The sequence below is a fragment of the Urocampus carinirostris genome, chromosome 19, assembly GCF_059441175.1.
Source record: "Urocampus carinirostris isolate Australia breed hairy pipefish chromosome 19, RoL_Ucar_1.0, whole genome shotgun sequence".
In the NCBI taxonomy this organism is placed as follows: Eukaryota; Metazoa; Chordata; class Actinopteri; order Syngnathiformes; family Syngnathidae; genus Urocampus; species Urocampus carinirostris.
This window is the reverse complement of record NC_142367.1, coordinates 16,414,116-16,426,720: the sequence shown is the minus strand read 5'-3', so window position 1 is coordinate 16,426,720 and position 12,605 is coordinate 16,414,116. Positions and strand designations below refer to the sequence as shown.

The window sequence follows — 12,605 nt, the reverse complement described above, 5'->3', positions numbered from 1 at the left end:
ATCTCATTAGCAATCAAGTATTTCATCTCTAAGTTTTATATTTTTCCAGCATTTTCAAGGGCTATACAAATAAACATGACTTGACTTGTAATAATCGTCAGTAGTTTGCAATCATCCGTGCAGCCCTTTGAGACACTTTGAGATAAAGGGTGTCACAAAGAAACGTGTGGGGTGTGACGTCATCGTGACGTCACATACGGGCGTTTCGTCCCACTGTGGTACGCGCAGGTGCAGCGCCGAAGTACGCAACGTCAACATCTTTTGTAAAACTCCCCATTTTTAAGCTAACCGGACCAATAATAAACTATTAAACCGTGACAGACATCTCGCTTTACTGTCGGGGAGTGCGGAGGCCCGTGGACATGACTCTTAACCAAAACCATTCGGAGTCCGGCGGAGTTATCATCAACAACTGTGAAAGGTAGCGTCGAATAACGGGCGAGCTCGTAGCTAACTAGCTTGCTAGCTAGCTAGCACGCTAAAAACAAAACAATGTCTGGCGACTACAACGAGACATAAGAGCTGTTTCACACACCTACGTTTTTATTATAAGACATAATCAATAATTGTCTAGCATCCATTTTCAATCACATCGCTAGTTCTGTCAATCATGTGACGTCGTTTTGTATCGACTGCTCACCATAGCAACGATGGCAACTTCCAAACTCAATTAACATCAAGTCATGTTTATTTGTATAGCCCTTAATCACAAAGAGTCTCAAAGGACTGTACAGATCAAAGACTATTGCAAACTACAGACTATTATGACACCATCCCCTCATCTAAAACCTACATGAGGGCAAATAATCCACATCAATATAAAATATAGGTTTTTCATATGCTATAGAATAGAAGTGTGTTTTAAGCTTAGATTTAAACATTTCCACTGAGGTTACGGATCGAATCTCAGGGGGAAGAGCATTCCACACCACCGGGGCCCGGATGGAGAACGCTCTCGAACCTGCAGATTTCTTCTTGGCTCTTGGATCACTAGTAGACCAGCGTTTTCAAAACGAAGGCTCCGGACCGGAACATAGGGGGAAATTAAATCTAAAAGAAATGAGGGAGCAAGTCCAATTATGATTTTGTATAATACCAACAGAACCTTAAAATCAAATCTTAGGCTAACAGGGAGCCAATGCAGGTTAGCTAAAATCAAGGTAATGTGATCAAACTTTCTTGTCTTAGTTAAAAGCATCACTGCAGTATTTTGTACCAGCGGAAGGCTCTTGATTTTGGACTTCGGGAGACCTGAGAGTAGTGCATTACAGTCATCGAGACGGGAAGTAACAAACGCGTGAATTATAATCTCCGCATCCGACGGAGACAGTATAGGACGAATTTTAGCAATGTTGCGAAGATGGAAGAAAGCGGCTCTAGTAATTTTCTTCACGTGTGTTTGAAGGGACAGATGGGGGTAAAATATGACACCTAAATTTTTGACTGAGTCACTCTGGGTGATATCAACATAGTTTCTTCCAGGATAGATGCCCAAACGCTAACCTAGAATCAGATGAGAATGATCTATCATTAGGTATCCTTTTAACACAAAACAGGTTGCGTTGTTTTGTCATCTGAGAATTGTACATTCATACCTGTTATCCTCATGGTAAATGGTCTGCATTTATATAGCGCTTTTCAAGTCAATTAAGACCTCCCAAAGCACTTTACAATGTGCTTCACACTTACCCTTTCACACACACACCAATAGCGGCCATGCAGCCATGCAAGGCGCCTACCTGCTTATTGGGGGCATTAGGGATTCAGCGTCTTGCCCAAGGACACTTCGACATATAACACGGAGGAGCCGGGAATCGAACCTGCGATCTCTTGATCCCATCCACTCGCTCTCCTTATTAATGATTGCAATTGCCCTTATTAGTTTATAATAAACCTTAAAGGCACAGTGTTTAGTATTTGGTGGCTACCAAATGATAAAAACAACATTTAAAATACAGGAAAAACAGACACGTTGACAGGTATTTTTAATATGAAACAATGTTTTTCTTGGCAGTGTTTTGATGAACCATGACAACGTGGAACTGGTCTTCGGCGATATTAACAGTTTACCAGAGACCTGCAGGAAGAGCAAGAAGGGAAGCGTCTACCTGACTCCATACAGGGTGAGTGAGATCGAATACAGTAGACCGCAGTATACGGCATTAATCTATTCTGAGCTGGGGAGTATAAAGTGAAAAAACTGTATGGCGGGGGATAGAAACATGTGGTGGTGCTTAGTTAATGTGTTCCGAATCCCAAGTACCCCAGATAAAACTTTCAAATAAGTACTACTTTACTTTAGCTGGTTAAGTGGAGTAGCGGGTGGATGCAAAGAGGGGAGGAGAGGTTTGTTTCAAACTAAAACTGACTTTAGAACCATTTATTTACTTTAATTGCCTCCTTTTTTAAATAAGTCACGATTGTTTATTTGTTAGCGAAGCATGGGTAAAGATTCGTGTACTTTCTTCGGATCTTATAATTACAAGCTTCCTATCCATGGTTATCATGTTTTTGCTCCTCCCTATAGTTTTGGGACTCTTGTGAATAAAAAAATGACAACAAATACAGTATTGTATCGCCTATCTGCAAAGTATTTCTGTAGCTCATGAAATTCGGACAAAACAAAGATAAGTAAAGTAATTGTGGGAAGGAGTTCAGCCAATACATTATTGGATCAACATTTCATATAATGACCGAGAGGCATATTAGATATGTCACGTGCACATTCATACACATGAGCACAGCAAATTGTTGTTCATTTTGTAAGGAGGGGCCGAAAAAGCTTCCATTTTGTGGGTGTTGAAATCATGTTTCTGCTTTTTCAGGTGATCTTTGTGTCCAAAGGTCAAGATGGTCTCAGGTCCTTCATGTTTCCTTTTTATCTGATGAAAGGATGTGAGATCAAGCAGCCGGTTTTGGGAGCAAATTACATCAAGGGGATCATCGGTGCAGAGGCTGGAGGTTCATATTTTGTTTTCATTTTTACTTCTAATGATCTAAATACCAAGGATGCACCGAAATCTAAATATGGGCCCCTCACTGAAAACGAAACACCGAGAAGATACTTATTTTGCATTAAATTGCTAAAAAAAAAAGGCCCGATATAAAATGATAAGAGACTGACAGGGATATTGGTTGGTTTAGGGTTTCGCAGGTCCTTGAAAAGTCTTAAAAGGCATTGAGTTCATGACTCTAAACACATGGTATGAATTAGCATTAAAATGTATTAAATCCTTTTTTGGAAAGTCCTAAAAATGTGTACACATTACAGACCTCCCCTACTTACGACCATTCGACTTACGATAAACGGTAGATACGACCATTTTTTGGGGGATGTCGAAAAATATCCGGACATTGCTATAAGTTAGATTTTGTACTGTGTTCACCTTTTTCCCCCCGAGTACATGACAGTACTGTAGTGCTCCTTTCCGCCACTACTGGCGTGTGGCGCTGTGAGGTCACCCAATATCCACCCCAAAGAAGAAATCCGCTTCCTCTTCCCTAGTTTTTGTGTAACCATACTGTCTCCATTCAATATGGTTGCTGTAAAGGAGAGGTGAGTCGTTTCTTTTTAAATGAAAGTGGAATAAGAAAGCTTGATAGGGTTGAGAAAATGGTCGCCACACCTTTTTTCAGCCACTTTTTACCACGTAGGAGGACCTCTTGAAGCGCATCTCCCAAAAGCAATTTAAACTCAACTTCTTTTATCTTTATAGCGCATGTTATTTTATGAAATGTCTATTTTTTAGTACAAAACAATAAAGGTTACTCATACAAACCTTTAACATACAAAATATAGCACTGAAGCAACTTACGGACAAACTCAACTTACAAACCATCGTCTGGAACCTTCTTCGTAAGTAGGACAGCGTCTGTAGTGAGATTTGTATTTTCTTGTACTAAAATTATTTAGTAACATTTATCGGTTGTCTTTTTTTCATAATTCACCGATTTTCTTTTGTGAGGCGTGACCACAATAACGAAACTATCAAAACGGTGATGTGGTTTCAGTCGGACGCATGTCTTGGGTTGACCCACAATAATGATAGCAACCTGGGACAGAGACGTTGACTTTGGTCCATGCCCGGGAAGTGGACATTTATTGAGAAGTGTGTACGAGGCACCATGTATCGTGTGCAAGAAATATTTGTTTCTTTCAAATGTTTGTTTTCTGTCAATTTGGTCTTAAATTTGATCTCAAAAGGCATTAAAAAAAGTAAAAGAAAAAGTCTTAAAAAGTCTTGAATTTAATTTGACTTAAACTGCTGGAACCCTGTTGAAAACTGTTGAGATATCTAAATTGCAACAAGTGTGTGGTACTTGGAGTGAAGTGGCTGCTTATAATGAAAAATAGTAGCTAGCATAGTTTGTAACACCGAAGGCCATTTTAACTTTTATTGGACAGGAGAGTGAATGGTGACAAGGAAACTGGAGTAGGAGGGAATCAATGAAGTCACGCTAGAATATTAAATAATAATAATTTACACTCCCTTCGCACATAACTTAGCGCCAACTAATAGACTTCGGATACAATCGGATTGGATGTCGCACTCAAAGTACATGTTTATCAATTGAAACTGCTGAACTGTAGATAGTTAGCTCGATAATGTTAGCATGAAAACATAAGCCAAAATTTGGCTAGCGGCTAAAAAACGTGAATAAGAACATTAAAAACGGAGTAGGGATGAAACAGTGATGATACTGGTGGGTTAGTTGGCGTAACGGATGCAGCAAACAAGTCGTTCTAAGCATATTTACCAAAGTAAAATAATAATAATAGTAAATTGCATTCTCCTCGCACATGGTTTAGCGCTAGCCTAGCAAATTCATGGACAAATCGTTTAAATGTCACGCACAAAAGTACGTGTTTATGAATGAAAACTGCTGAACTGTGGATATTTAGCTTTGAAGTGTGAGCATGGAAACATTACCCAAAGTCGGGCTAGCGGCTAACAAAAATGTGGAAGCTAACAAAAATGTCTCGTTGGTTAAAAACTTGGCAAAGCTCCTGTTTTGATCATGTCCTGAATTTCATTCCAATTCGTGTGCAAAATCTGAAATGACCAGCTGTGTTTTGCACCGAGTCGCCCTCGATCAAAACCATTTACACACGGCTCGCCTCACCTTAAAATCTTTCATTTGGAAACCTTTTTTTGATTTCATATTTTCTTGTATCCGTGAACCAAAATGCTATTTTGTCCATTTCCGTACAAAATACCATATCTGGTTTTAGGTGGCTGGGAGGGAAGCACCAGCTTTAAGCTGGTCTTCACAGCAGGTGGCGCCATAGAGTTCGGACAATACATGCTGCAGGTCGCCACTCAGGGTGAGGACTCGGAAATGAGAAGTAGGACCTAGGACGCTTTTGTTCAAGGTTGTGTACGACCTTCAGTTTCTAGAGGTCAGCCGGTCACGCCGGAATTCGGCAGATGCCCCTTCTTGGCAAACGGCGGCGACGGTTACCCGCCTCCTCCTCCTGATGGGGTCTATCCTACTGGACCACCGCCGGGCTACAGCTGCCACAACGGGCCACCATCAGGTAAAAATCTTATTTATGAAGTATGTTGATGTATTCTCCGCAATATAAATCCCAACTTAACGGAGCGGTTTCCTTCAGTGGCACATACAGTTGAGTGTCATTTGCTCCGCGATGGAAACTCATATTATACTAGCAGCTAATAATACCAGCAGAAACATATAAATACTCAAAAGAAGAGGTCCAAGTACAGAGCCCTGTGGAACGCCACAGGTGACAAGTCATGTTTATATCTATAGCCCTTCATCGCAATGAATCTCAATGTTCAGAGGTCAGATTGCCGTGGTTAACACATTGCCTCCTGTCTCGGAGGTAGGTCCTAAACCACGAGAGTGCAGTTCCCTAGATACCAATACATTTTCTAGAAAATCAAGTAATATGTTATAGTCCACAGTATCCAAGGCCCCCCAAAATAGTCTCTTGTCATATATTTTTCTTAAGGCGTGCTAGACTATCAACAATCAAACTAATCAACTCTTTGGTATATCTAATACCGTATTTTCCGCACTATAAGGCGCACCTTAAAGCCTTTATTTTTTTCAAAAGCTGACCATGCGCCTTATAATACAGTGCGCCTTATATATGGATCAATATTAAGTGGCAAAGTCTTGCAACTAAGGCAAGCAGCCGCCGACTAGATTTTCCCCCGAACGCCAAGTAGTCCGCGGTGTACTGGGATTTATTTACCGGCGTTTCATTGGCTAACCAATGTGTCAATCATCATTTGAATCGATCACTATTGGCTAAAGTTATTCGGAGGTAAAGGGGGCGGATCCTTTTTATCATTTACAGGCTGGCTTAGGCTAAAGGGGCAAAACAAAGCCTGCAATTGGCCGAAAAAGATGTGTCAATCATCAGTTGAATCGATCACTATTGGCTAAAGTTTTTCGGAGGTAAAGGGGGCGGATCCTTTTTATCATTTACAGGCTGGCATAGGCTAAAGGGGCGAAACAAAGCCTGCAATTGGCCGAAAAAGATGAATGTGAATAGCACGTTGGGTTGACGGCATAGAGAAAACAGTATTTTACTATTCTGTACTGTATTTGTAAATATTTTACTCTCCTGGATTTACTACACTCACGGATATAAGAGGACCATGGTTGCACATTATTATTGAACACAACAACTTCGGTGAGCTACTCCGGCTATATATTTTCCCTGTATCTTGTTTCAGACTGAACTCGATGTTTCTGTGATAAGCGGTGCAGATAATGGATGGAATGGAGTGTCTATTTTTAAATTAAACTCAATTCCAAGTGTTTATTGTCAGATGCACAGTAAAGTTGCGAGCGAAAAAGAAAATAGAAACTAAGGAATGGTTGGCATTTCTTGAATCCCAAGACTTTAACCTTCCGAATGATATTTGGAACGATGCATTTGGGTGACATCGTACGGACACGTATTTGCTTCTTTGCAAGCTTTCGAAATGTTAAGGGGGTAATAAGTTTGACTAAACTTTCTGACTGTTTTATCGACGTTCCCATTGTAGCGCCTTATAATCCGGTGCGCCTTATGTATGTCAAATATAGGACCAAAAACTATTTTTTCGGGGTGCGCCCTATAACCCGGTGCGCCTTATAGTGCGGAAAATACGGTAAATCTTTTTTTCTCTTAATCAATTTGATCCACTGTATTCTTTGGTATACAAGGCGCACCTGAATATAAGGCGCACTTCAAATTTCTGGCCAATTTGGGGTTTTGGGTGCAGCATATAATCTGAAAAATACACTCATTTATTTTCTTCACAGTTGGTTTTTACCCAATCCCCCCAGCCTTCGATAGCGACGCCACTTACATGGATCCACCGCCTTATTCATCTGGCCTGGGGCAGCAGCTCCCATTTGACCCCCAAGAACCCGGTTCAGTTGCTGGTAAGGGTCTGGTAAAATCCGGCTTTCATAAGCAATGTTCCCTCTAAGTTGCGTGTGTGCGCAATTGCGCACTACCCAGAGCTTTTCCGCGCACAAGAAAATTTAGCCAGCTCACAAAAATCAGGGCTCCAAATTGCTAATTAAGAAGCGAATTAAGTCAAAGTTACAGTGCATAAAGGTCAAAATACAAGGGTTCCCCTGACGTTGTGTCCTAAATGCGGTATTTTGAAGTCAATGTCGAAGTAGAACGAAGTTGAGTAAAGCCAGTAGAGTTTTTCGAGAACCTGCTTCTTCGGCTCGGCTCACTAAAAGGAACCTGCTCTTTCGGGTCCCAAACGGCTCTTCAGGTTGTTTTTGCTTATTTAATCCTTACACGACCAAATATTATGTAAAATTGTGCACAAAATGACTTAAAGGGGGGGGAAATACAACAAAAAAGAAAAAAATACCAAAATGCAAAAGTAGTGAAGCTGAGAAAAAAAATGAAACAAAACGAGAGAAAAAAAGAAAAAACAAGAGCAGGAAAAATTCAGAAAAAAAGCCAGAAGAAAAGAAAGAAGAAAATAAAGGGAAAAGGATAATAGAGAACAAAAAGCAAGAAAAAAGTAACAGGAAAAAATAAACACAATGAGATATTTTTTAAGGAATTTTTTAAAAAGTAGAAAAAAACACGGAAAAAAGAAGAAAAAGTTTGTGTTAGATTCAAATAATTTCCAATTATATCAAGTCAATCTAGTTGCCAACATTGTACTTCCACTAAAAATGTGATTAAATACAGTTCTGTATCTTACAACCGACTAAATAATCCCCCAAAAATTGTAATATTATGCGACAAAATATATCAGGAAATAAAAAGAAATGGATATCTTGCGAAAGAATTGCAAGAACAAACGACGTTTGTAGGCCGTAAAACCTTTGCAATAGTACATGAGTCAATTCATTCAAAAGTAAAAATAATTTTGCATTGCCGGAAACTCGGCAAAATGTAACGTGATGTCAAGTTTTGGACATGTTTGATAATGGATTAGTTGCCACATTTGGGATTGCTGTTGCTCTCTCTTGTTTCAAGCGTTGCTCACCGACTTTGTGTGAACGCTCAGACCCGTGGAAAATTACAGGGAACATTGGTTAGAAGTGATTTTTTTATTATCATCGTGACGAAATGTTTCCGTTCGTAGCCGAGGCTAAAGCAGCCGAAGCCGCTGCTAGCGCTGCTAGCAGTTCCCCGCTACCGCCTAGTCGTGTCTACCTGCCTGAGGTAAGTTTCTTAATCCGTCTCTCATCCCGCGTATTTATGCGTACTATATGGTAAAACTCTTTCTTTAAAGTATAAAATAAAAAAGTTTCAAGTCTAGTTTATTCTTTGATTTTTGTGTGCGTAGGACGAGCCGCCCCCTTACTCGCCTCCAGGGGACAAAAAGAACAAGTAGACCTGCTTGGCTTCCTCCCCAGTGACCACCCATTCCGTTTTTTGGGACCCTTCCCTATTTTTTTTGTCGTCTTCCGAAACGCAACCCAGACTGCTCGCTTTCTTGCCGTGTAAATATTTAGAAGATAAAGTATAGCTTGCCTCGACACTCGGCGACGGACGAGAGGAGCGAGTGGATTAGAGTGCAACAGTCGGCCCCTGATCCCGGATTAATCTGGGACAGCAGAAGACGTGCAGCCAGGATGGATTACGTTTTATGTTGTCCGAAAAGCTGTCAACGCTTAAACTGGAAAAAATTAAAACTAATACGCTCCATTTTAGGCTCGAGAGATTCTTTCGGGGGAATCCGGAGAGCTGGGAATTACGATAATCCAAACGAGAGGAGATAATAGCATGCGTTAGGACCTCTGTGGATGGTTGTGCTTTATTTTGGGCCTTACACTTGAAATTCCGAAGCCTCATGTAAGAAACACTTGCTGTACTTTATTTCTTTAGATCACTGGTTCTCAACTGGTCTGACTGGGGAACCCACCAGTCCACCTCAATGATAAGCTGCGACTCAAATCCAGAAAAAGAAACACTTCTCGGTTGTATTTGAAGGATATTATACATTTGACTATAAAGGATTTCATGCGATTGAATACAAGTTTCATTTATTGAGTGCAATGAAGATTTTCATTGAGTAGGCTTAAGTTCAATGAGCAGTGAAAGTTCAGGGCACCCTGGTAGAAAATATTGTTTACAGGAATGGCGGGAACGGGACGTGAGGCTGATAAGTTAGTCAGCACATCCGACGACGCAGAAAGGCCCTGACGACGGAGGACGGCAGGCATTGTTTGAGAAACGCTCTCCGCTGTTTTGAGTTTTACAGACATCGCGGCGAGGTGGTGCTCACGTTGGGCTTTTTTGGCACGCCCATGGGGGGAGCCGGCACACCATCTTGCGGAAAGACGTGGGCCGAGATGAAAAGCTAGAAAACTTGAAGAGAGGGTTTCCCGGAGACTCCAACGACACAAATTCAACTAATTCGGCCGTATTCGATGGAGTTCACTTAGTTAAATTGTTAATGAAATTAAATCTGCCCCCGTGTGAAAATGCCAGCTTTCTCCTGTTCATCTTTTCCATCAAGAAACGAGCGCTTAAATTGTTAGGCAAACGTAGGCTGTGTTTGGTTAATGGAGTCAGATAACTAATTTGAACAATTTGGTAAAAGATACATTTTAATATTTAATTCCTAACATATCTAATAAAAAGATTATCAAAACCAAAATTACTTCAAGTACTACATATACACTCATAAGCCTGCAGTTTTCGCCAATTGATGCTCTCTCATTTTCACGCCAGGTGTAACGGGTTGCACACCTTCCAAAAATGTCTATTTTCAACTCATCAGTCCACAAAATGTTTGCCCAAAGTCTTGAGGATAATCAAGATGCTTTTTGGCAAATGTGAGACAACTCTGTGTTTTTGTGACAGCAGTTTTGGGTTTTTTTTTCACTTTCACAAGCAGAACATGATGCCAGCTGTAAAGCATGGTGGTGGCAGTATGATAGTCTGAGGCTGCTTTACTGCCTCAGGTCCAGGACAATTGGCTGTGGTTGACAGAATAATGAATTGTGTTTCCCAGAAGACCCTGATAGAGAACATCTGATAATGAGTTTGTGCCCTCAAACTTAAGCGCTCTTGGATCATGCACGATGATCTGACACAACGAGAAGTCCACTTCTGAATCAAGAGTACATTCGTTGAGAGTAAGATTGGACAAATGTTCCTTTTATGGTGCACGACTCATCGTGGCCTGAGACCTGGTTGTGAGAACGCTTTCCATGGCCACTGAGATGATCGTGATTCATTATTGCAGGGGCGACAAACTCATTTGAGCTCGGGGCCCACATGGTACAAAAGAACTCTTTGGTGACAGATAAAGGAAGTGGGAAGAAAAAGAGTAAACCGTGAAAGAGAGAAAATGAGAAAGAAAGGAAAGATGAGAAAGAGAAGAAAAAAACAAGAAAGAGGAAAAGGGAGAGAGACAGCAATTGATAAAGAGTAGGAAAGAGAAAAGAGGGAAAAAAATGTGAGAAGACAAGAAAAGGAGGCATATAGAGAAAAATGGAGAATAGGAGACAGGGAATGGAAAAGGGACAAAAAGAGGCAAAGAAATTGAGAAAAGAGACTAGAAAAAAGGAGGGGAAAAGAGAAAGAAGGAGAAAAAGTAGTTTGCAAGTTTGCAATAATCTGTGGTCTGTGCAATCCTTTGAAACTGTGATTAAGGGCATCACAAATATACATGACTTGACTCATCCTGAGGTTCTTGAGTTTTTCCTTACCCTCATGTAGGTTTTAGATCAGGGGACGGTGTCATAATAGTCTGTGGTCTTTGCAGCTCTATGAGACTCCCTGTGATTAAGGGCGTCACAAATAAACATGACTTGAATGGCTCAAAAAAACTAAACTAAATGAAGGTTCTAGAGAGGCCAATTCAATGTTCGGATTTGATTTCAATTAAGATGCTGTGGTGTGACCTTAAACGGGCAAAGATTGGGCCAAAATTTTTAGTAGACAAATAGTACTGATTTTCATACTTACCAGTTGCAGGAGCCTCCTGATCTGTTTCAGATACAGCACCTTCATCATACGGTCGCCGTTGTTTTCCACTGTAAAACGTCATCCCGCTCCTCGGATACGACCGCACCTCAGCACTGACGGGCAGCCGCGTTACAATAACGGATCCTAAATCACTGGGGGGAAAACCGTTTTGTTCCAAAATTTGGAATCTTACTCGTGTCTTTTATGTTTGAGGGCAAAAAACGAACTTTGCGGCGTTGACGTTACTTCCTTGGCTTTTGGGATATCTTGAAGGTTCTTTGTCTGATAAATAACTTTGCATTTCGTATATTTTTGTGTCTATATTTCAATTACCGTATTTTCCGCACTATAAGGCGCACCTAAAAGCCTTTATTTTTTTCAAAAGCTGACCATGCGCCTTATAATACAGTGCGCCTTATATATGGATCAATATTAAGTCGCAAAGTCTTGCAACTAACTTGCAGCCGCCGACTAGATTTTCCCCCGAAGGCGAAGTAGTCCGCGGTGTATGCTGGGATTTATATACTGGCGTTTCATTTCCTAACCAATGTGTCAATCATCATTTGAATCAGTCACTATTGGCTAAAGTTATTCGGAGGTAAAGGGGGCGGATCCTTTTTATCATTTACAGGCTCGCATAGGCTAAAGGGGCGAAACAAAGCCTGCAATTGGCCGAAAAAGATGAATGTGAATCACACGTTGGGTTGCACTACGGCATAGAGAAAACATTTTTTACTAGTCTGTATTTATAAATATTTTCGTACATGTCTGAGACACGTATTTGCTTCTTTGCAAGCTTTGGGAATGTTAAGGGGGTAATAAGTTGGACTGAACTATCTGACTGTTTTGTCGACGTTCTCATTGTAGCGCCTTATAATGCGGTGCGCCTTATGTATGTCAAATATTGGACAAAAGACTATTTTTTGGGGGTGCGCCCTATAACACGGTGCGCCTTATAGTGCGGAAAATACGGTAGGTTTTAAAATAATGCGCCCTGGAAGAAAAACCCCATTAGTATTTCTGGTTTATTTTTTCTTTTCACTCATGTTGCAATTAAAAGTGAACAAACCCTATCCCATCCTTCTTCCTACTCTTTAGCAGTTGTTTTCACTGGAAAACAATGGAATGTCTTCACTGGTCTCAGAGACTGGTAGAATCCTCCAAAACTTTACGATTTGCCGTC

At 40.7% G+C, this 12,605-nt stretch overlaps 1 protein-coding gene across 1 annotated transcript; it reads left to right on the top strand.

Annotated features, from left to right (window-relative positions):
• Nucleotides 1-200: 200 nt before the first annotated feature.
• On the top strand, nt 201-9,151 carry wbp2 (WW domain binding protein 2). Its single transcript, XM_088324093.1, has 8 exons — nt 201-421; nt 2,015-2,123; nt 2,826-2,961; nt 5,234-5,326; nt 5,393-5,539; nt 7,285-7,407; nt 8,586-8,665; nt 8,790-9,151. The coding sequence occupies exons 1-8, from the start codon at nt 363-365 to the stop codon at nt 8,835-8,837; spliced, it is 795 nt and encodes a 264-aa protein (XP_088180219.1). The 5' UTR covers nt 201-362; the 3' UTR covers nt 8,838-9,151.
• The last annotated feature ends 3,454 nt before the right edge of the window (nt 9,152-12,605 follow it).

Excerpts from the sequence above, each read along its gene's own strand:
- wbp2 (XM_088324093.1), top strand. The coding sequence starts at position 363 with ATGACTCTTAACCAAAACCATTCGGAGTCCGGCGGAGTTATCATCAAC. Across the intron at positions 2,124-2,825 it reads TCTACCTGACTCCATACAGG|GTGATCTTTGTGTCCAAAGG; the intron begins GTGAGTGAGATC and ends CTGCTTTTTCAG. Across the intron at positions 7,408-8,585 it reads AGAACCCGGTTCAGTTGCTG|CCGAGGCTAAAGCAGCCGAA; the intron begins GTAAGGGTCTGG and ends TTCCGTTCGTAG.